Source organism: Nyctereutes procyonoides, unplaced genomic scaffold, assembly GCF_905146905.1.
Source record: "Nyctereutes procyonoides isolate TBG_1078 unplaced genomic scaffold, NYPRO_anot_genome, whole genome shotgun sequence".
NCBI lineage: Eukaryota > Metazoa > Chordata > Mammalia > Carnivora > Canidae > Nyctereutes > Nyctereutes procyonoides.
In genome coordinates this window covers 53372225-53397366 of record NW_026575131.1, presented here as the reverse complement: position 1 = coordinate 53397366, position 25142 = coordinate 53372225, and the positions used below count along the sequence as shown (strand labels likewise).

Sequence of the window (25142 nt, the reverse complement as noted above, 5' to 3'; positions counted from 1 at the left end):
CACTGTCTATTGACAATGGAGTCTCTGGGAACAAGTGTTAGAAAGGAGCTTCCTGGGTATGAAATGGTGGAAATCACATTCAAATTCAAACTAATTTTTTTTAGCATGGCAAACCTGAAGATCAACAGAGGAAGTAACTTGGCTGAAATCACATAATAGGTTTTTTGAGGTGTTAGATAGGAACCTCAGAGTCCTGCACTAAATCCAGTACACACAGATACAGTCCATTTTCCAGCAGAACTTCCTGTGAAAATGAAAATGTTCTATATTTGAACTCTTCAAAATAGTAGCCACTGGTAGGTGTCTAGTATGACTGAGAAACTGACTTTAAAATTTTGATTTTAATTAATTTTTTCACTGTTCTTTTTACATTTTTAATTAAATTCAATTTGCCAACATATAGTTTAACACCCAGTGCTCTTTCCATCAAGTGCCCTCCTCAGTGCCCGTCACCCAGCTACCCCATCCCTCCACCCACCTCCCCTTCCACAACTTTTTGTTTGTTTCCCATAGTTAGGAGTCTCTCATGGAAAAAAGGAGTTTCTCATGGTTTGTCTTCCTCTCTGATTTTTCCCACTCAATTCCCCTCCTTTCCCTTATAATCCATTATAATCTTATACTCCATGTGTGAGTGAAACCATGTGATGATTGTCCTTCTCTGATTGGCTTATTTCACTCAGCATAATACCCTCCAGTTCCAACCATGTCGATGTAAATGGTATTCATCTTTCCTGATGGCTGAGTAATATTCCATTGTATGTATATCACATCTTCTTTATCAATTCATCTATTGAAGGACATCTTGGTTCCTTCCACAGTTTGGCTATAGTGGACATTGCTGCTATGAACATTGGGGTGCAGATGTCCCAGTGTTTCACATCAGTATCTTTGGGTAAATATCTAGTAGTGCAATTGCTGGGTCGTAGGGTAGCTCTATTTTTAACTTCTTGAGGAACCTCCACACTGTTTTCCAGAGTGGCTGTACCAGTTTGCATTCCCACAAACAGTGCCAGAGGGTTCTCCTTTTTCCACATCCTCTCCAACATTTGTGGTTTCCAGTCTTGTCAATTTTCATCATTCTCACTGGTGTGAGGTGGTATCTCATTGTGGGTTTTTTATGTATATTTTTAATTGGGGTTCAATTTGCCAACATATAGTATAACACCCACTGCTCATCCCATCAAATGCCCTCCTCAGTGCCTGTCAACCAACACCATTTATTGAAAAGATTGTCATTTTTCCAGGGGATATTCTTTCCTGCTTTGTGGAATATTAGTTGACCATAGAGTTGAGGGTCCACTTCTGGGTTCTCTATTCTGTTCCACTGATCTCTGTGTCTGTTGTCTGTTTTTGTGCCAGTACCATGCTGTCTTGATGATCATAGCTTTGTAATACAGCTTGAAATCTGGCATTGTAATGCCCCCAGCATTGGTTTTCTTTTTCAATATTCCTCTGGCTATTCGGGGTCTTTTCTGATTCCATACAAATCTTAAGATTATTTGTTCCAACTCTCTGAAGAAAGTAGATGGAAAAAAAAAAGAAAAAAAAAGAAAGTAGATGGTATTTTGATAGGAATTTCATTGAACATGTAAATTGCTTTATGAGTGTTGAACCATCCTTGCATCCTGGGGATAAATCCCACTTGGTCATGATGAATAATCTTGTTAATGTACTATTGGATCCTATTGGCTAGTATGTTGGTGAGAATTTTTGTATCCACTTTCATCAGGGATATTGGTCTATAATTCTCCTTTTTGGTGGGGTCTTCGGTTTTGGGATCAAATGGCCTCATAAATGAGTTTGGAAGTACTCTGTCCCTTTCTATCCTTCAGAACAGCTTTAGTAGAACCGGTATTATTTCTTCTTTAAACCTTTGATAGAATTCACCTGAGAAGCCATCTGGCCTTGGACTTTTGTGTCTTGGGAGGTTTTTGATGACTGCTTCAATTTCCTTGCTGGTTACTGGCCTGTTCAGGTTCTCTATTTCTTCCTGTTCCAGTTTTGGTAATTTGTGGGTTTCCAGAAATGCATCCATTTCTTCTATACTGCCTAATTTGTTGGCATATAGTTGCTCATAATACGTTTTTTAAATCGTTTGTATTTACTTGGTATTAGATGTGATCTTTCCTCTTTTGTTCATGATTTTATGAATTTGAGTCTTTTTTTTCTTTTCAATAAAGTTGGCTAGGGGTTTCTCTATTTTATTAATTTTTTCAAAGAAACAGCTCCTGGTTTTGTTGACCTACAGTTCTTCTGATCTCTATTTCATTGAGTTCATTCTATTTTGTTGAGTTCTTCTTTAATCTTTACTATCTCTCTTCTTCTACTTGGTTTAGATTTATTTGCTGTTCTTTCTTCAATTCCTTTTTTTATAAATTTATTTTTTATTGGTGTTCAATTTGCCAACATATAGAATAACACCCAGTGCTCATCCCGTCAAGTGCCCACCTCAGTGCCCGTCACCCAGTCACCCCCACCCCCCGCCCACCTCCCCTTCCACCACCCCTAGTTCATTTCCCAGAGTTAGGAGTCTTTCATGTTCTGTCTCCCTTTCTGATACTCCTTTAGGTGCAAGGTTAGCTTATGTATTTGAGTTTTTTTCCAAATTTTTAAGGGAAAAAATACATCACTTGTATTGCGATGTATTTCCTTCTAGGGACCACTTTTGCTGTATCCCAAAGATTTTGAATGGTTGTATTTCATTTTCATTAGTTTCCATGAATCTTTTTAATTCTTCTCTAATTTCATGGTTGACCCATTCATTTTTTAGTAGGATGCTCTTTAACCACCATGTGTTTGAGTTTCTTCCAAATTTCTTCTTGTGATTGCATTCTAGTTTCAAAGCATTGTGGTCTGAAAACATGCAGGGCACAATCCCAGTCTTCTGGTATCAGTTGAGACCTGATTTGTGGCCTATATGTGGTCTATTCTGGAGAAAGTTCCATGTGCACTTGAGAAGAATGTGTTTTCAGTTGCTTTCAGATAGAATGTCCTGTATATATCTGTTAATCTATTTGGTCTGGTGTATCATTCAAGGTCCTTGTTTCTTTGGTCATGTTCTGTTTAAAATATCTGTCATTTGCTGAGAGTGCCCTCTTGAAGTCTCCTACTGTTAGTGTATTATTATCTAAGTATCTCTTTACTTTGGTTGTTAATTGATTGATATACTTGGTGGCTCCCACATTAGGGGCATAAATATTCATAACCATTAGGTCTTCTTGTTATATAGATCCTTTAATTATGATATAGTGTCCCCCTTCATCTCTTACTACAGTCTTTTGTATAAACTCTAATTTATCCGATATGAGGATTGTTACCCAGCTTTCTTTTGAGGACCATTTGAGTGGTAAATTGTTCTCTACCCCTTCATTTTCAGGCTGGAAGTGTCCTCAGGTCTAAAATGAGTCTTTTGTAGACAGCATATAGATGGGTCTTGCTTTTTTTATCCAGTCCAATACCCTGCATCTTTTGATGGGATTATTTAGCCCATTCACGTTCAGAGTAACTACTGAAAGACATGAATTTCGTGTCATTGTATTATCTATACAGTCCCTGTTTTGTGTATTGTTTCTTTGGGCTTCCTCTTTCTTTTATAAGGTCCCCCTTAATATTTCTTGCAGAGCTGGTTTGGTGGTCACATATTCTTAAAGTTTCTGCCTATCCTGGAAGCTCTTTATCTCTCCTTCTATTCTGAATGACAGCCTTGCTGGATAAAGTATTCTTGGCTGCATATTCATCTCATTTAGTACCCTGTATATATCCTGCCAGCCCTTTCTGGCCTGCCAGATCTCTGTGGAGAGGTGGGCTGTTAATCTGATATTTCTCTCAATATAAGTTAAGAATCTCTTTTCTTGAACTGCTTTAAGAATTTTATCTTGGGCAGCCCAAGTGGCTCAGCAGCTTAGCTCCACCTTCAGCGCAGGGCCTGATCCTGGAGACCTGGGATGGAATCCCATGTCAGGTTCCCTGCATGGAACCTGCTTCTCCCTCTGCCTGTGTCTCTGCCTCTCTCTCTCTCTCATGAATAAATAAAATCTTTTTTAAAAAAGAATTTTCTCTTTATCCTTGAAATTTGTAAGTTTCACTATTAAATGTTGAGATGTTAAATGGTTTTTATTGATTTTGGGGGGTGGGGGGTCTCTCTATCTATTGAATTTGAATGTCTGTTTCCTTCCCCAGATTAGGGAAGTTCTCAGCTATGATTCTTCAAATATATTTTGTGATCCTCTCTCTCTCTTAGCCTCTTCTGGAATCCCAATTAGATGTAATTTTTCCTTCTCAAGCTATCATTTATTTCCCTAGGCCTTTCCTCATGGGCTCTTAATTGTTTTTCTCTTTTTTCCTCCACTTCCTTCCTTTCTATCAATTTGTCTTCTATGTCACTCACTCTCTCTTCCACCTCATTAACCCTAGCAGTTAGAGCATCCAGTTTGGATTGTGTCTCATTTAAAGTATTTTTTATTTTGGCCTGATTAGATCTCAATTCTGCAGTAATGAAGTCTCTAGAGTCCTTTACATTGTTTTCCAGAGCCACCAGTAACTTTATAATTGTACTTCTGAATTGAATTTCTGACATTGTATTTAAATCCACATTCAGTAACTCTGTGGCAGAGTATTGCCTCCAGTTCTTTCTTTTGTGGTGATTCCTTTTAGTCATTTTGTCCAGTGCAGAGTGGCTGTATGAGTGAGCTGAGTCAAAAATATCAAACACGACCTAAGTAAAATACACACTAGATGATTCTGAAGAGGTCAGAGACCAGAAAATAAAAGAAAAAGAAGAACAGAACAAAAGAAAACAAAAGGACCACTAAAGTGAAAAACCAATTTTAAAACAAAATAGTAAAAATAAAAAGCCAAAAACAAAGAAGAAAAAGAAAGGAAAAAGGGGGAGTATGGTGTTGGTGAGGAAGTGATAGTGGAGAGAGAATATAGTCTCCCTGAGGGTACCTAGAGGGTGACCCTCTTGGTTCTGAGTGCATTTTGTTCTGTATGTTAGAATATTCTCAACCCCAAATTTATATAAACCATCAATACTTGTATTAAGACCCAACATTGACCACAAAAACATAAACAAGATAAAAGAAGGCGGCAGAATGGGAAGGAAGAGAGAACATAGTCTCATAGAATGAATCAACACAGTGTTCTACTTGGTTCTGGGTGTATTTTGGTTGTATGTTAGAAGATACTAAATTCCACCATTGTAAAACAAAACGACACAGAAAAAGCAAAAAACAAAAACCCACATCTCATATATCTACCAAAATTAAATTAAATACATTGAAGGGAATCCAGAATTGAAGGGAATCCAGAAGTGAAAAATATATCTAAGACATGTAATTGTAGAAATATAAAAGTCAAAAAGGAAAAAGCTTAAAAATGAAGAGTTAGTAAAATACTATAGTTAGGCGGGAAAAGAGAAAAAATATTGGAAATTTTTAACCTGATACAAAAATGAGTCGTAATGAAAAAAGAAAAGAAAAGAAAAGATCCTCTAGTTCTATATATGACTTTTCCTCAGTCCTGGAGCTTTCCAGTGCTGCTTTTCCCTTTTTCTTCTAGCAGTTCTTCTGGGGGTGGGGTCTGCTGCACTGATTCTCGGGTGTCTGTGCCTGGGCGGAAATGCCCTTTCCCTTGCCAGGTGCTGGACTCAGTATGAGCTGTTTATCCTGTGAGGCCTCTTTGTTCCCTAGAGGCCCCATGTCTCCCAGGTAAAAGGTGAAAACAAGAGGAAAAAATGGCAGCAAACAGATTTCCAGCTCTGGAGTCGAACTCCCCACTTGACTAACCTGTCTCCCAGTCCACACTGGTCTAGATGCTCCTGGGGGCAGGCACAGGTGCACTGATCTGCACAGCCTGCAGAGCACCCAGCAGCAGGAGAGTTTTTGCTTTCCTGTGCCCTTCCCACTTCCACCTGTCCCAAGGGGAATGGAGGATAGCCAGCTTTGTCCACTTCAGCACCCTCGGATCCAGGGCCCTCTGTCGCTGGACCCGCATTCCTAGGGACTACTTCTCCCAAAGAAAATGAAGGACAGCTGCCTCCATCCAGTGCCAGACTCTAGGTAAAGGGAGCTCTGGAGCCAGCCAGCATAATCAGCTGGCTTATGCCCTGAAGGGTTGTGGTTCTCCAGCACTTTACCAAGACCAGACCATGTTTTTCAGTGAGCTTTCTCCTGGGTGCCCCTCCTCTTACAATGTCTTGGGGAATCTTGATGCTTCACTGCCCCTCCTGCAACTCTGCCCTATTTCTCTGCTAAGCACTTTTCTATCAGAGAAAACTGAGGCCCGGATTCTTAAAGTTCCTGCTTGTTCAGGGCTGGGCTTTCATGCCCTGGAGGCTTTCATGGCTCCCCTTTCACCTGGCTTGTCACAGTTCCCCTCTTCCACTTTATTTATTTATTTATTTATTTATTTATTTATTTATTTGCCTTCCTACCTTGTTAGAAGCAAAAAGTAGTCTCTCTGTAGCATGCCAGCTGCTCTCTCTTTATGTCTCAGGACGAATTTGTAGGTGTTCAGGGTGTTTTGAAAACTGTGTGGAGGTTCCTCAAAGAATTAAAAATAGACCTGCCCTACGACCCAGCAATTGCACTGTTAGGGATTTACCCCGAAGATTCAGATGCAATGAAACGCCGGGGCACCTGCACCCCGATGTTTCTAGCAGCCATGTCCACAATAGCCAAACTGTGGAAGGAGCCTCGGTGCCCATCGAAAGATGAATGGATAAAGAAGATGTGGTTTATGTATACAATGGAATATTACTCAGCCATTAGAAACAACAAATACCCACCATTTGCTTCAACGTGGATGGAACTGGAGGGTATTATGCTGAGTGAAGTAAGTCAATCGGAGAAGGACAAACAGTGTATGTTCTCACTTATTTGGGGAATATGAATAATAGTGAAGGGGAATATAAGGGAAGGGAGAAGAAATGTGTGGGAGATATCAGAAAGGGACACAGAACATAAAGACTTCTAACTCTGGGAAATGAACTAGGGGTGGTGGAAGGGGAGGAGGGCGGGGGGTGGGGGTGAATGGGTGACGGGCACGGAGGGGGACACTTGACGGGATGAGCACTGGGTGTTATTCTGTATGTTGGTAAATTGAACACCAATAAAAATTAATTTATAAAAAAAAAAAAAAAAGAAAGTTACCTAGGTAAGGTTGTGAGAGCAGACAAGATGAGGACCCCTACTCTTCTGCCATCTTGCCTCCTATCTAATTTTAATGAATTTTAATATAAATAGCCCCATGAGTGTTTCTTAACTGCAAGGTAGACTATGAGCTCTCTAGACCTCAAGCTCAAGGTCTCCCAGTACAAGTAGAGAGAGCAAATTCTCCCTCCCTTCTTCCATTAATGTTTTATTTAAGCCCTCAAGTGGATTGGTTGATGCCTACCTACCCTTACTGGTGAAGGTGATCTTCAGGTCTGCTGACTCAAATTCTAATGTCTTCCTGAAACACCCACACAGACACACCCAGAAATAATGTTTTACCTGTTATCTGGGCATTAGTTAGCTCAGCTGAGTCGACACATAAAGATAAACAGCACACCCACACAAAGGGCAAGGGCCATGGACTATTCATCTACCAAATTTTATCTGTCATGAATCTGAAGAATCTTCCTATGACATTCATTCCTGGGCATTTCTGGCCTGCTCCATACATGGGATAAGCATGGGGCCACTGAAAGTTCCTCAAAAATATGTTGCCCCCAGGCAAAATATTACAGGTGTTAGAATTGAAAATGCAGGCCACACCCAAGTAATGCTAAGTGCTGAGGACATAATCGGGTACAGGGGTATAAACCACATTCTTAACTCTTGTCTCCCCTCCAGGTGCTATGCTCCATCATTGCAGGGGTGCTGCACTACCTCTACCTGGCCGCCTTCACCTGGATGCTCCTTGAAGGGCTGCATCTCTTCCTCACCGTTAGGAATCTCAAGGTGGCCAACTACACCAGTGCAGGCAAATTCAAGAAGAAGTTCATGTACCCTTTTGGCTACGGGATTCCAGCTCTGATTGTGGCTGTGTCTGCAGTAATATGACCCCAAAATTATGGAACACACACACAGTAAGCATGATGTATGCCTTGATGGTGGAAGTGGTGTCTATGGCTGATACATGATCAGAAATCAAAAGCATTTCAGTCCATTTCCCATTGTAAATTATTCCTCAAACCAGTCTCTTTATAAGCCAGAATTCTATTTTCTCTTAGAAATCCCTAGAGAAATGGTTCTCAGCATCTTTGGGGGCTGGATCCTTTTGAAACTTTAAAATCCAGGGCCTATTTCCCCAAAGAGGGAAATGTACCTTTCAGAAAAATGTACTTACACATTAAATTTTGACTATAACTTCAGGATATTAGGGACAAAAAGTACATTCAAGAAATTCAGGGATGTTGGCAAATCAAACTCCAATAAAAAATATCCAAAAGGAAAAAGAAATTCAGGGATGGAAAAGCCCACCCGTAGCCTCTTTGTTCTGTAATACTCTGAAAGAGTAGGCTGAAGAGGTTGAGATTCATCCCCAAAATGTAAAGAGTAACAACAATAGCAACAAATATGGAAGGCTTGTGATGCCTCAGAGATAGCCTATATTTCATCTCATTCTCCCTGTGATCCTGTGGGGTCAGCACTGTTCATCACCTCATACACAGGATATCTGGGGCTTAGTGCTTCTAAGAGACTTTCTCAAGGTTGGAACTATAGAGAGTGTAACTAATAATTCCTTACTAAAGGATTGTTGCCTCACTAAGGAAGTTTGCAAAGCTCTGCAAAGTTAGCTGAAGATGTTAGTATTTTGGCAATGAGGCTGCTGTTGGGAGTAGGCATGCATGTGCTAAAACAACATGATAAAGGTGATTCTCTTGAAGGAAAAAAGATGTCCTGTCTCCATCTTGAACCAAACACCCTACAAGAATGATTCTGGAGATATTATGGTAGCATAGATCAAAGTTGGCAAAAGTTCTATAGGGCTAAAGGGTAAGTATTTTGTCTCTGCAGGTATCCAGTCCTTGTGGCAAATAATGAATATGGCTCTTGTGGTAGGAGAGCAGCCAATATGTAGACCATATTAAATGGATGGGTGTGACTGTGTTTCAATAAAACTTTATTTACAGAAACAAGGGGTGGACTGGATTTGGCCTGTGGGTCATCATTTGTAACATTTGGAATAGAACATAAGCACAGGAGCTTTTCTGCTCACTGAATATTGGCAATTGCCTGTTATATGTACTAGTTTTATGCTTCCAAGTCTCTGTTTAGAATAATTAGACAATTTTTGCCAACATAAGCCACGATGTAATAAAAAGGACTTAGGCAACAGAGTACTTGGTACATGGAATTATAGTTGCTTAGTGTTGGTAGGTTTTTTGCTATACTCAACAACATTATCTCATTTGATCTTTCCTATGAGATCTATATGAGGAAAACTGCAAAAGTGTGATGAAAGAAATCAAAGAAGATTCAAATAAATGGAGAGATGGTTATGGTTCATGAGGAGGAAGATTCAATATTGTCAAGGAGTCAGTCAGTTCTTCCCCAATTGATCTATAGATTCTTTTTTTTTTAAATTTTATTTATTTATTTATGATAGTCACACACACAGAGAGAGAGAGAGGCAGAGACACAGGCAGAGGGAGAAGCAGGCTCCATGCACCGGGAGCCCGATGTGGGATTCGATCCTGGGTCTCTAGGATCGCGCCCTGGGCCAAAGGCAGGCGCCAAACTGCTGCGCCACCCAGGGATCCCTGATCTATAGATTCAATACATTCACAATGACAATCCCAGAAAATTATTTTGTAGATATTGATAAACTGATTCTAATGTTTATATAGAGAAGCAAAATACCCTGAAGAGCTAACACAATATTGGATGAGAGGAACAGTCAGAGGACTGACCCAACCTGACTTCAAGAGTTGGCAATATAGCCACTGTCACCATTTAATCTTTTGATACTTGTGTTTGCCCCCACTTACAAAGGAAACTGAGCTTAGAGTGTACAGCTTGTGTCAGATGAGAACCCATGTCTGATTCCATCTAAAATCCAGGTTCTGAACTAAATCGTTCCTGGCATTGGTTGAATCTTGCTCAGGAGTCTGAATTCAAGCTCTCTGCCCTCCAAGAAATAAGCAGCTCACGTGTAACCTTCTCTCAACAGCTGCTGGCTCAAGCTCGATAGAGCATTCATCTGGAGTTTCATGGGACCAGTGGCTGTCATTATCTTGGTGAGTGACTAGTGCTAGTTATTTATGGGAGTGCCTGCCCTGAGTTGGCCAAGCATAGAGTGTGATTCTTTCTTTGAAAGTAGAAATGATGTGAAGCTAAGAAAATATAGCCTAATGTGATGAACTCCTTTTCCTGGAAATGCTGTCTTCATCTGTCTTTCCCTGCTTCCCCCTGGTTCACTTGTTGCTTTGATGGAACATAACCCTCTACTGGGAATTCTTCTAAAAATCCCACGTTTCTTCATTCAGCAAATATTTAACAAGTATCTACTCTGCACAGAGTGACATGTTCTCCTGTTCATCAGGAACTTCCTGATCACATCCATTGTCCCGGTATGGAAATTAATAGTACTCTTTAACTTTCAAGGTGACTTGGTGTGAATGATAACTATATAGTCACCCTAATCAAGCACCAAGTGCCACAGGTACATATACATACCATGTGCTGTATAAAATAGCAGAGCAGGGATTCCCTGGGTTTAGCAGGAAGAAGTTTAGCGCTGCCTTCAGCCCCGGGTGTGATCCTGGGGTCCTGGGATCGAGTCCCACATCAGGCTCCCTGCATGGAGCCTGCTTCTCCCTCTGCCTGTGTCTCTGCCTCTCTCTCTCTCTCTCTCTCTCTCTCTCTCTCTCTCTCTCTCTGTCTCTCATGAATAAATAAATAGAATCTTTTAAAAAAAGATCAGAGCATATATGCATAGCTTCTATGAAGCCCGTATCTTTTGGAAAAAGATTCTTAGGTCTACGTCAAATTGAGTTGCCTGCCATGGCCTCAAAATAAAATTCCAATTCAGGTTTTCATTTTGTGTCCACAGATAAACTTGGTGTTGTACTTCCAAATTCTGTGGATTTTGAGAAGCAAGCTTTCCTCCCTCAATCCTGAAGTTTCTACCATTCAGGACACCAGGTAAGAAAGTCCCAGAATCAGGTATCCACAGATTTCTCCTACAGGACTACTTTTCTTTCTACCTAGGAAAGAAAAACCCATACAAAAATCTGATACAACATTTCCTAGGACCGGATAAAGGGTATGTGAGGTACAACTTCTAGAGGTAAAAACTATAATTTCAGGTAGCTTAATGCACTCCTTGATCTCTTTATTCAACAAATATTTATTGGGTGCCTCCTTTGTGTAACATAATCATCATATGAAATTCATGCCAAGAGAATCAATGTTATCCTGCCTCTCCCCCACCTTGTAAATCCACCTACTTCTAGGGACTCTGTTATCCTTTATTGGAGATGTTCAGTTCTTACTGGTGCTGATCTAAATGATTGAAATTAATGATAAGAGCAACTGACGTTAACTAGGGACTTGGTAGATGTTGGAAATTTACCAATATTCTTTCACTGATTGCTCATAACTCCAATCTATGTGGTGGATATGAGTACCAACCCCCATTGATAAGATGAACAACTGCTTATTTTACCCAACAGTGGGCTAGAACCTTGCATTGGTGAGTCATGTATACAGAACTTAAAGGATATCTGTCCAACTTCAAATCCTGGCTTCGATCTCATCTGCCTATCAGACTAACCTAACATTTCTTAGCCTTAGTGTTTTCCATCCTGAAGGGTCAGAGCATCACCTTTCTAGGCACTTCCTCATACCTCTATACATGTTGGATGTGAGTAAGCTCATGTCCCTTTGCACGTGCACACACACACACACACACACACACACACACCATCTCTTCCAGACAGTTGCCTTCAACCACCCCATTCCATTTTATAAAACACAATTTTCCTTTGAAGGACCCAACAGCATGTTGTGTTCTGAAGTCATGACATTGTCTTCAATACACATTTTCTTTTTTTAAGTTTGTATTTATTTGTTCATGAGAGACAGAGAGAGAGGGGGACAGAGACATAGACAGAGGGAGAAGTAGGCTCCATGCAGAGAGCCCTATGCAGGACTCAATCCTGGGACTCCAGGATCACACCCTGAGCCGAGGAAGACACTTAACCACTGAGCCACCCAGGCGTCCCCTCAATACACATTTTCAAAGCTAATTCCATGAAGGCATTTTTCACATAACTTCCAATAGATCTAGGTTAAAGATTGCAAGAAAAATTATTCCAAAAAGTAGGAGAAAGCATTATTCCCAGAAGCAGCCTTTGGAAACCTGGGATCTCCCTCATCTTTGAGCTATATGGCTTTCCGTAAGTGACTTAAGCCCATGAGGTTGATGTGAATATTAAAACAAGTAACTTATGGAAAGCATTTAGCACAGTGCTCAACACATAGTGATCAATGATAGTTCTTATTGCTCTGTTTCCTTTGCAGAGTCATGACACTTAAAGCCATTGCTCAGCTATTTATACTGGGCTGTTCTTGGGGCCTTGGATTTTTTATGGTTGAAGAGCTGGGGAAGGTGATCAGATTAGTCATGGCATACACATTCACCATCATCAATGTCCTGCAAGGCATTTTGCTCTTTGTGGTACACTGTCTCCTTAATCGCCAGGTAAGCCTAATTATTTTGTCTCTTGCCAGCCAAGACAGAAAGTCTTACTGAATGGTTGGTCCATTATCACCCTTATCTGAGGTGTATTTGGTGCTGCCTTCCTTCTGGGAAGAGGGTTTAGGTGATGCTTCAGTATGCCATGTGCTCTGAGCTGCCCTAGCTCCTAACTAGCCTTCACATTCCAGCCTATCTCTTAAGAGTGTGCTTCTGTCTGCTGCAGATGATATCAAAATACCATAGACTGTATGGCTTGGGCAACAGAGATTTCTCTTATAATTCTAGAGGCTGGAAATCTGAGGTCAGTGTGCCTGTGCTATTACGTTCTGGTGAGAGCTCTGTTCTTTTTTGCAGAGGGCCACTTTCTTGCTCTGGCCTTACATGGAAGAGAGAGATTTCATGCTTCTCCTTTTCGGGACATTAATCTTTTTGGATCAAGGCTGTACCTTTATGACCTCATTTAATCTTAATCATTTCTTTTTTTTATTTATTTTATTTTTTTTAATCTTTTTTTTTTAATCTTAATCATTTCTATAAAGGCCATCATATCTCCAAATACAGTCACACTGGGAGGTTAGGGCTTTCACATGTGAATTTTGAGGAGACATAGTTCAGTCCATAGCAGAGCATGTATCAGTCAGGATAAGGGAGATTATGCTGCAGTAACAAATAGCCACCACCCCCTGATTTCTGTGGTTTATAAAAATAAAGGTTATTTCTTGCCCAATCTACATAGCCATGGCTTGATCTACATTGTTTTCACTTTGGGATATAGGTTGAAGGGCAGCCCTTATTTAGAACACTGATATTCTCAAGGCAAAGGGAAAGGAGATCCTGATAAGTGTAGCTTAATTAGCTTTTTTTCATTGGCCAGAGCAGATTAATTGGCCATACCTAAGTTCACTAGAAAGACACATAATCTCTTATAGTGAAGTGCACTTTAAGGAGGGGGACTGAAATATTTGGCTGAATATGCCAAAAACAGAGTCTTCAGCTCTAATGACAGGTTTTCCACTGAGTATGTTGCCCTGTGACCTTGGGTAGCCTTCCTACCCTCTCTGAGCCTCAAACTTCTCACCTGTGTAAATGGCAACACCTACCTCAAAGGGTTGAGAATTAGATGAGCTATTGCAATATAAATCTCCTAGCACAGTCCTTGGCACACATTAAGTTCTTTGGAGGGTCATCATTATATTTTTATTTCTCTTAGAAGATTGGAAACAAGTTTTCCCAGCTTTCCCCCCACACACACACTTTAAAAAAAAGATTTTATTTATTTATTCATGAGAGACACAGAGAGAGAGAAGCAGAGACACAGGCAGAGGGAGAAGCAGGCTCCATGCAGAAAGCCCAATGTGGGACTCCATCCCAGGTCTCCAGGATCAGGCTCTGGTATGAAGGAGGCACTAAACCGCTGAGCCACCCGGGCTGCCCACTTTTCTCCCCTTTACTGTTGGTCAGAACTACCAGCAATGAAGATGTTGGTGACAAAAATGCCATCATAACACTTCATTAATTTCTCTTTCATCTTCTAGGGCCTTCTTAATGCTTGGTACTCCTCACACCTAGAATAAAGCACAACTTAAGTGTCTTAGTGACATAATGTTGAATATGAAATATTTAAATATCTTCTTAAAACATGTTAAGTAGGTCTCAGGAAGGAATTCATGAAATCTAAGGATTGGTTCAGCATAGTGGTTAGTGTCAGGTCTCTGGAGTGAGAATGAAGAGGTATTGAATGCTGGCTGTAGGACATGAGACAAGTCCATTTATTTCCAACAGCTTCAGCTTCTTTATCTTTAATTGGGGATAACAGAAGAACCTTCCTCATTTGGCTTATGTCAGACTGAAATGATATATTGTGTATAAAGTGTATTGAAGATCGCTAGTGTTCAATAAATGGTGACCTTTATCGTTATAATCCCCACCACTTCCACCATCATCTTCATTGTCATCAGAGTCATCATCATGACCATCAGGCATTCCATGATCACTATCACTTTCGCTATTCTCCTCCCTCATTGTCAGGATCATCACCTGACATTTAGTAAATACCTTTTGTATAATGAGGAACTTGAGTTTTAGAATGAATCAACAAGAGGATAGCCAAGAGTGTACAGAAAATCAATGAGAAGGTAGTCATGGGGCTTCACATGTATGTCTTTTTAACCTTCTCCCTAACCAAGCTCCTAATGTGATACAAACCTCTGTATTCCTCAGGTGCGAATGGAATATAAGAAATGGTTTAGAGGGATCCGCAAATGGGCTGAAACTGAGAGCACTGAGGCAACTCACTCTGGGATCCAAATCAAAATGGTAAGACCATGGTATTTTGATAGGGATTGCATGAAACGTGTAAATTGCCCTGGGTAACATTGACATTTTCACAATATTAATTCTGCCAATCCATGAGCATGGAATATTTTTCCATCTCTTTGTGTCTTCCTCAATTTCTTTCAGAAGTGTTCTGTAGTTTTTAGGGTATATTTTGAGAACCATTTGAATGGTAAATGGTTCTCCAACCTTTTATTTTCAGGTTGTAGGTGTCCTTCTGTCTAAAATGAGTCTCTTGTAGACAGCAAATAGATGGGTCCTGTTTTTTTATCCAGTCTGAAACTCTGCGCCTTTTGATGGGGTCATTAAGCCCATTCACGTTCAGAGTTACTTGAACTTCTTCTTAAAGGGGAGTTTTAAGAGTCCCCCTTAAAATTTCTTGCAGAGCTGGTTTGGAGGTCACATATTCTTTCAGTTCCTGCCTGTCTTGGAAGCATGGACTTTCTTCAGAGACTTAGAACAAATTATTTTAAGATTTGTGTGGAATCAGAAAAGACCCCAAACAGCCAGGGGAATTTTAAAAAAAGAAAACCATATCTGGGGGCATCACAATGCCAGATTTCAGGTTGTACTACAAAGCTGTGTTCATCAAGACAGTGTGGTACTGGCACAAAAACAGACATATAGATCAATGGAACAGAACAGAGAACCCAGAAGTGGACCCTGAACTTTATGCTCAACTAATATACAGTAAAGGAGGAAAGACGATCCACTAGAAGAAAGACAGTCTCTTCAATAAATGGTGCTGGGAAAATTGGACATCCACATGCAGAAGAATGAAACTGGACCACTCTCATGCACCATACACAAAGATAAACTCAAAATAGATGAAAGATCTAAATGTGAGACAAGATTCCATCAAAATCCCAGAGAAGAACTCAGGCAACACCCTTTTTGAACTTGGCCACAGTAACCGGAGAAGGACAAACAGTGTATGTTCTCATTCATTTGGGGAATATGAATAATAGCGAAAGGGAATATAAGGGAAGGGAGAAGAAATGTGTGAGAAATATCAGAAAGGGAAACAGAACATAAAGACTTCTAACTCTGGGAAATGAACTAGGTGTGGTGGAGGGGGAGGAGGGTGGGGGGTGGGGGTGAATGGGTGACGGGCACTGAGGGGTACACTTGACGGGATGAGCACTGGGTGTTATTCTGTATGTTGGTAAATTGAACACCAATAAAAATTAATTTATAAATAAAAAAAAATGGTAAGACCAGCTTCTCTGCAATGCTGTGTAATTGCTGAACCCAACATCTTGTACTGCCAGGAGCTTCCTGGTCCCTAGATCTGAAAGAAAAGAGAAATTGCATTACTTCCTCCATTACTCTGGTGGTTTTTGGTTTTTGAGACCAAAACCAGTAGAGTTCTTTTCCCTTATTTCTTCCTTTCCTTTCTTTTCTCCTTTCTCTCTTTTCTCTCCTCTCCTCTCCTTTTCTCTTCTCTCCTCTCCTCCCCTCCCCTCCCCTCCCCTCAGCTCTCCACTCTTCTTCCTTCCTCTCTCTCTCTCTCCTCAGTCTTTCCACAAATATCCAAATAATATTTATCAAAATTTAAACATAACAACATTCATTTAACAAATATTTACTAATTATCCCATATATGCCAGTCACTGTTTTAGGTTCTGGGGAAACACCAGAAGATACATTGACAAAAATTCTTGCCCTCAAGAACTGTTGTTATATAGTAGAGGATGACAAGCCATAATATGGATTATTCAATATTTCACAAAGTGCTGAGGGGTATTGAAAAATACAGAGCTGTGAAGAGAAATCAGGACACATGAGGTGGAGGGAGTTTGGTTTCCAGGAAGGGGGTCATGGTGACAGCCTTTCACTGTCTATTACCACCTTCTATTTTAATTCTCTGCATGACGTGCCTCTCTGTATGATATTTCTCTTAGTCTGGAAAATATGAAAGTATTTACCTTTGGTCAATCTCTGCCCCCTGTAGGTTCAGTGATGTGGTTACTATCATTTTCCTTCTACCTAGCGTATGCCTAGCCCACAAAGGATGCTCATTTAATTTGCTGAGTGTCTAAGGTCCTTGTTTATAGATGAGGACACAGAGTGGGAAAGTCCACAGGGTTTGCTCAAAGCTACTCATCTGGGTACAGGGATTCACTCCAGATCATCAACAACTTTAGGATCACTTCCTGGGACATGCACTTTCACACAGAGGACAACTGCCTGCTGATAGTGTCCTAACAGCATATGCCAGTGACTCAGCCTTTGGCTGAAATCACCAGCAGTCAAAGGTTATGTCTACCTGGACTGTGTAAAAGAACTGTCCCAGCCCATGTGGTCTCCAAACACATGTTGCATAGTGGAATCCATAGCATGGATTCTGGAGTTCACCAGATTTGAGTTGGAATCTGGATTCTTTCAGGCTCTACCTGGTAGATGCTAGGCAAGTGGCTTAACCTCTCTGAGCCTCAATTCATTCATCATTGAAATGTCTGATGGACTGAGGAACAAAACAGTGTACATGGAAGCTTTTTGTTCTACTCTGAACCATGTCAGCACTACTTTTATTAACACCAAATTATCAAGAGTCAATTATACAGAAGGCCCCAAACAGTAATCGTATCCTCTTATCTTCGGACAATATGTTATATTCTATAAAGCACATATTCAGGGTGTCTGGGTTGGCTCAGTCAGTGAAGCCTCCCACTCTTGATTTTGGCTCAGGTCATGATCTCAGGATCATAAGATTGAGCCCTGCTTTGGGCTCCATGGTAGGCATGGAGTGTGCTTGAGATTCTTTCTCTCCCTCTTTCTCTTTGCTTTTCCCAATTCAACCACAACTCTCTCTTAAAAAATTAAATAAATAAAAATAAAAGTAAAAAATAAAAAGCAAATATTCAACCTTACAGTCGTTATTGATCCTCTGTAGCATTTAGTGATATGTCACTGTGTGAAGGGAGGCAAGGTGGCTAAGGGCAAGTCCTAACTCCACTACTTCCAGGCTGCATGAGGTTTTTTTTAAGATTTATTTATTTATTCATGATAGACAGAGAAAGAGAGAGAGAGACAGAGACACAGGCAGAGGGAGAAGCAGGCTCCATGCCAGGAGCCGATGCGGGACTCGATCCCGGGACTCCAGGATCGTGCCCTGGGCCAAAGGCAGGCGCCAAACCACTGAGCTACCCAGGGATCCCCAAGTTTCTACTAGCCTCTTATTGTCTCTCCTTCAGGACTTCATCTGTAAGATGAGGATGGTAATAGTATCTATCTCATCATGAGAAGTAAGCAAGGTCATATGTGTTAGGAACTCAGAGTCCTGCCTGGCACAGGGTAAACAAACACATTATAAAAGTTTTTGAAAGGTCAGATAAATAAAAAGGTCATCATAGATGGCATTTGGTGTGGGGAGAAGGTTATAAAGTCAGGTATTAGGACATCTTTATATATACATATATATTAGGACGTCTTTACTGAGCTTAGGATCTTAGAGAAATTCTGGTTTGTCATTTCCTGAGGTGTTAATTTCTCCTCAGATTGTTCTACCTATTATCTCCCCAAATAGGTGGAACTACGGACGTCATCAGAAGTCTTTCCTAGAAGAGACCTTGCTTCTGTGTAACTACAGCCAGAGACTCCTGTCTGTGCTATTTGACAAAGAATGGAAACCTGAGCTGGTCCTGGACAGCACCTCCTGTGGTCACACATGGATCAGAAAATGCCATCATCTGTATCTTCCTCCTGAAAGCAGTTCTAAGACCTTTCTTTATTTTTTTTCTTTTTTTAAATTGTTTTATTGGAGTTCAATTTGCCAACATATAGCATAACACCAGTGCTCATCCTGCCAAGTGCCCCCCTCATTGCCCATCACCCAGTCACCCCAACCCCCCACCCAATTCCCCTTCCACTACCCCTTGTTCATTTCCCAGAGTTAGGTGTCTCTCATGTTTTGTCACCCTCACTGATATTTTCACTCATTTTCTCTCCTTTCCCTTTATTCCCTTTCACTAATTTTTATATTCCCCAAATGAATGAGACCATATAATGTTTGTCCTTTTCCAATTGACTTATTTCACTCAGCATAATACCCTTCAGGTCCCTCCATGTCAAAGCAAATAGTGGGTATTTGTCGTTTATAATGGCTGAGTAGTATTCCATTGTATACATATACCACATCTTCTTTATCCATCCATCTTTCGATAGACACCGAGGCTCATTCCACACACCTTTCTTTATTTTGGCTTCTGTCTCAAGAGATAGAAGGGGTCACTGGGAGACCTTTGAGACCCTTGCTCAGTATTGTATATCATGTGCCATTAAGTACTCAAGGAATGATTTTTAGTAATGAAGGAAAGTGTATTTTCTTCTTCCAGCTATTGCTACCTTGCCCAAGATTTATTGGCCAACATCTGGATTCACCTGACAGGTTTTTCTCTCTTGGCAATCGGTTGCATTTTATGCTCCTGAAGATTTTGCATCATTCAACATATTCAGAATTCAATAATTCCCATATGAATAAATATTAAAAAGAGTGTTGCTCTCTTACAATGCAAAATTCCTCCACCATCCTGCTTAGGAGCATGTTGTCACCAGAAGGGTCTTGTAGTCAAAACACCTGCATTGTCTTCTTTGCTTGATGATTTTCAAACCTACTTGTTTCTTGGGTTGATTTTGTTTATATAATATCATTTCAAACCTATCCTGTGGGAATACTCCCAGACCAATAGCATGGGGAGTCACAGCAGTTGTTTCTTTCTTTTTTTGTTTGTTTTAATATTTCTAATTTCTTTTTCAAAGTTATTGGATTCTAGGAGTGGTTTCCAGCACTAGAGTTAATAAATGCATGGCTAATTTTGTTACCAGATGGTGTTTTAAAAACAATTTTACTTGATAACAGCAGGAAGCATAGAAATAGCATCTGAGAGTCACCATGATTCATTTGAAGAGATTTCATGTGCAGTTTTTAGGTGGTGGACCAAAGACTGTCCTTTTCTGCTTAATCTGTTCAAGTGTCTCCTCCACATGGCAGTGATACAACCAGAGTGTATGATTTACTCCACTTGCTGGCCTTAAAATTTTGTGATTCCTCTTGAACAGTAAAAGTTTTGGGAGGTTCATATGGTTTCCAAAGGCATGCCTGTGGTGCTCTTTTTATGTCATGCAACATCAAATTTGCACAAATTAAACTTACACGAAATGCAACCTTCCTGGGCAGTTGACAAATCCTTGCACTGAAGCCCCACAAATTTTCTGTTGTTTTCGTGTCCAAGATAGCTGCAAGAAGAGGATAAACCAGCCAAATGTTCTAGGTGCTGTGGGTTTGGACCTCTTTAGTCAAAATTTTTCCTCCCTCCTAATATGAAATCAATTTTTTTCCTCTTTTCTACCTCTTTCAACCCTTTGCTTCTTTAAGTACTAGCCTCTACCTCCTTCAAGAGCTTTTTCTTCTTCTAGCCCTCACAAATCCATCTCCCATCCTTGGTCTATTACCATCCATATGACTTGACTTACCATATATTTTGTGTGCTATTGCACACAATATGTGTTTGCTTTAAATTATGCCCACCTAGATTATAAGCTTCTGGAAGGCAAGAATGATAAATGTTTTAATGATAAATGTTTAATTTAACAAGATGATAAGTGAAATCTTCCTTGCCTCCACTTAGAGCAATACTTGTCAAGGTCTTCACTGTTGACATTTTGGGCTGGAAAATATTGGTTGTGGGCAAGCTATGTTGCGCATTGCATGATGTTGAGTAGCATCACTGGCCTCTACCAGCTAGATACCAGTAACCACCCCCATCCCAAACGATCATCACAACAATCAAAAATGCCTGCAGACATTTTTACTGAAGGCTCACCTACGTCTAAAACTAGAGACCTGCATTGCTAGTGTTTCAAATTTCTTCCCTGATCCTTTTGCCTTTGTCGTATGAGAGTTCCACATATGCCACATAACTTTGTCCCTAAGGCCTTTGCCAATGGAAACAGTATGACTGCCTAGGAGGGATCCATTCATTGACTTGATCTCTAACCATTCAGATTTTCAGTCTTAAGCATTTGAACTAAGAGACCTGAATGGACCTGCAGGTGTTTAAGAAAAAATGATATTCTGACTCCTAAAAAAAAAGTCATTTAAGGACACTTGTTAAGAACAAAAATTCAGGCTTTATTCAAGAAGAGAACATCACAATGGATATAGGGACGAATCCAATAGGGTCTTGGAGTCAGGAAGAGATTGGACTCCATTCTAATTACATCAATGCAACTAGAGATTACTTTCCAAGGTGCAGAGTGGGGGTTAAGGGCTTAAAATCAAAACAGGTAAGATCCAGGCCATGGGAATTCTTCCTGAAGGCAAGCCAGTGTGGTAAGATATGGAAGGTGGTCAGATACCAAGGGTGAGAGATTTTTGCTACCCTGATTTAGCAGGATTTTTGCTCAAACTGGATTCTACAAGGACAGAGATGAAAGCCCAAGGTTCCAGCATAGTCCAAGATGAGTCTTTGTCAGAGGTCCCATTAAAATGGCCATGAAGGATCCTGTTCACCAAGTGGAGAAAGTCAGTCTACAGAGTGAAGAGGACAGACTGAACTACATTGTAGGAAAAAGGAAGAATAATTATGTGATTCTATAGCACAGAGGCTAATGGCTAGAGCTGAGGGTTAAGAAGGGCCCAAGTGTGGTGTCCCAGGTCCACCAGGCTTGGGCAAGTGGCTCAAACCTTCCCAACCTCCCTCTCCTACCACAATGTATGGAATCCCTAGGTTCTTGCTGCCCCTCTAAATAGCATAGTTTTCCATCAATATTGATGTGAATTTCAAATTTACTACCTAGGAGATAGACAAGATGTTTATCTCTACCTCAAAGTATGACAGTGACTTCATTTAGCTTATTGGGAAAATCATCCATTCTCCAACTAGAAGTAGAGGCTGGCAATAGGGCATCTGTAATGGGGATCTGAGCTGGCAGGCAGGTGAGGACAGACAGGGGGAAGTTCCAACAAGTGAGCGGCTAGAGTCCAAGGAACTGAGAATTAGGACAGTTAGTATTTCTATGTCTGCTTGCAACAGGCAGGGGCAGGGGCAGGGCAAGGGAGAGGATAAGAAAACCTGTTTCGAGATGCCTGGGTGGCTCAGGGTTGGGCATGGGCCTTTGGCTAGAGGCCATGATCCTGGAGTTCTGGGATGGAGTCACCCATCGGGCTCCCTGCTGGGAGCCTGCTTCTCCCTCTGCGTGTATCTCTGCCTCTCTCTGTTTATCTCTCGTGAATAAATAAAATATGTTAAAAAAAGAAAGAAACTCTGTTTCAAAGTAATTTCTGCATGGCAGAAATACCATGAAAAGTGGGAAGAAAAGCAACTTCACCTCACAGATCAAATCCTACAAGTCTGAAATGTGGAACTGAAATGTTCCTATATTACTATTTGATAACTCATTCTTTCATTTACCTACATGGAGGGGCACATGCTAATTAATATTCAATATCTAGTTCTGTGGGTTTGATTCAACTTATTTTTTCTCCCCTCCAGCAAGGCTTTCCTGAGGTATGATGAACAAATAAAATTGTATATATTGACAGTGTACAACATGATGTCTGGATAGACAGAGACACTGTGTAATAACCACACTCAAGCTGATTAACACACCCATCATCCCATAGTTACCATCTCTTAGCTTTGATGAGAATACTGAAGTTGCACTGTCAGCATGTTTCAGGTATAGAAGCCCATGGTGTTAGCTCTAGTCCCCACACTCTACAGCAGACCCCCCCCCAAATTCATTCATCTTACACAACTGAAACCTTACATCCTTTGACCAGTATCTCCCCAATTCTCCCTGCCCCCAGGTACTGGCAGTCATCATCCTAGCCTCTGCTGCTATGTACTTAGCTTTCTTAGATTCCACCTAGAACTGAGATCATGCCATGTGTGTCCTTCTGTGTTTGGCTTATTTCACTTAGTATTGCATCATCCAGATTGATCCCATGTTGTTGCCAATGACAACGTTTCCTTCTTCTTTAAGGCTGAATAAAATATGTGGGTATATATTTCTGGCACATCTTCTTTATCCATTCAGGCTTTGATAGGTTGTTTCCATATATTGGCTACTGTCAAGAATGCTGCAATGCACATGGGAGTGCAGATATGTTTTTAAATGTTGCCAAGCATTCAGGGTTTGCAGGGTGGTTGCTGGCTTGGCTGATTAGTGCCCCAAAGTCAGGGATGTCCTCCTTCCTTGGTCTTTATTTCTGTGTCCAACAAGTGACTAAGTGACCAGAGAATTCTGCAGTAAGCATGATATGGATGCAAATGGCATCTAGAGGTTTGTATTCATGATGTTGCCTTACTTTGACTTTGACTTGACCTGTAGAAATTACACTAACAGATTGTGATCCTCTTGAAACCCCCAATGCTTCTTGAGAAATAGGAAACAAGACTCTACAGTTCCCTCTCTGTTATCAGTTATCAGTTAGAAGGTAGAGGAGCTATGGCGAAGAGGACAAACTTTCTTCTGTCTGGTGAGTGTTAAATATCTTATTTTCTTTGGTTCTAGAACATTTAAACTGTTCAGTTGAGCTGGTGGAGGGCTGGCCTGAGGACATCTCCTGAGATGGGGCATGTCTGGATTTCTAAGTGTGTCTTAAAATTGATATGGCCAATATTTCAATGACTTTATTTGCCACTTATTTTCAGATACAATGTCTAATGTCCCTGAAAGTAAAAGCAGCATTGAAAGTAGTGCTTCTCAACTTGGGGCAGTTTAGTGCCCCCACAGGGGACCCTTGGTAATATTTGCAGACAGTTCGGGTGGTCTTGCCTCAGGGTGAGGGTGTGCCTGGCATTTAGTGGGTGGTGGCCAGGGGTGCTACCCAACACCCTCCAGTGCACAGGCCAGCCCCTGTATGAGGAAGTATCAAGGCCAAAAAGTCAATAGTGCTAAGGCTGAATAATCCTACCTTAAAGGAAGCCATGAAAATTTAGGGAAAAAAATGTAATGGCCGGAGCTAAAACACAACAACAATGTACACCAAATTGGAAAATAAAACAAAACCAAAAAACCTCATGGAGAGATTCATCAGCAGAAAACTCAAAGTCTCCATCCAGGTTTTAACCATTGGTGTAGTTGATTTTTTTTTTTAAGTTCCAGTGTAGAGTATCTCCCTTCTCTCTGGACTTGTTCGCATGTATATATACCCATCTGAAGTTGACAGAGGACTTGGTATTTGGGGAGATCTTGGCTCCAGTCCATGAGGCTCCTCAGGGCGTCCTGAGTCATGTAAGCAGAGTCTGAAGAGAAGTGAACTCTCTGTGTCTTGTTGAAAGAATCTCTTCCAAATGGACAGTGAGGGGATCTTACCATGCAAGTTCTCTCCTCTCCCTGTGGCACAAAACAGGACACTTTCTGGTCCCCGGGACTGTTGATGTAGTAAATGTAGTGTTACTAAAAGGAGCAAGATCTCAGAAACTAAGGTTGTGAAGGAGCACTTAAGGAATAAGGTGAGTGGCAATGTAGCCTAGTGAGAGGTTGGGCTTTGCTGCTTCCCCGTTGTGTTCTCTTGGGCAAATTCTTGAACCACCATGACCCTCAGGTTCCTGTGCTGTAAAATGGGGGTGAGAAGAGGCTCTGTTCCTTGAGAATGTCAGGGGGAATCCATGAGATGGTCGTACCTGGAAGGTGCTTATCAGTGCTTACTCAATACTGGGTATCACTGTTGGTAATAGTGGTTCCCTGTCCACCTTCTCTGCTGTAGCTGTTAGCATCAAAACCACTAGTTTTAAATTTAATGTTTAAAAATGTTATTGGGACATAATTGGTACATGACATTATGTAAATTTGAGATGTACACCATGTTGATTTGGTACATTAATATATGGCAGAATGATGGCCACCTTCACTTTAGCTGACATTTTATGGTATCACATAGGTACCATTTGTTGTGTTTCATGGGAACGGATGAAATCTAGTCTGTTGGCAGCCTTGAGGTTTCTCCTACTGTGCTGTTGTCTATCATCACTATGCAGTGCACTTGATCTCCAGGACTTACCTGTTTACTAGTTCCAAGTTAGTGCCCTTAAACATCATCTCCCCAGGCCCACCCCTGTCCCCCCAGCAACTGGTACCACCATTCTACTGTCTGTTTTTATGAGGTC

At 40.9% G+C, this 25142-nt stretch overlaps 1 protein-coding gene across 1 annotated transcript in view; it reads left to right on the top strand.

Moving 5' to 3' along the window:
• LOC129522234 (putative adhesion G protein-coupled receptor E4P) overlaps positions 1 to 18610 on the top strand; it is a 42659-nt gene extending 24049 nt beyond the window's left edge. Inside the window, 6 exon segments of the mRNA XM_055344361.1 lie at positions 7836 to 8071; positions 10159 to 10225; positions 11041 to 11132; positions 12513 to 12693; positions 14911 to 15006; positions 18554 to 18610. Of these exon segments, the coding sequence (XP_055200336.1) occupies positions 7836 to 8071; positions 10159 to 10225; positions 11041 to 11132; positions 12513 to 12693; positions 14911 to 15006; positions 18554 to 18610 (729 nt within the window).
• The last annotated feature ends 6532 nt before the right edge of the window (positions 18611 to 25142 follow it).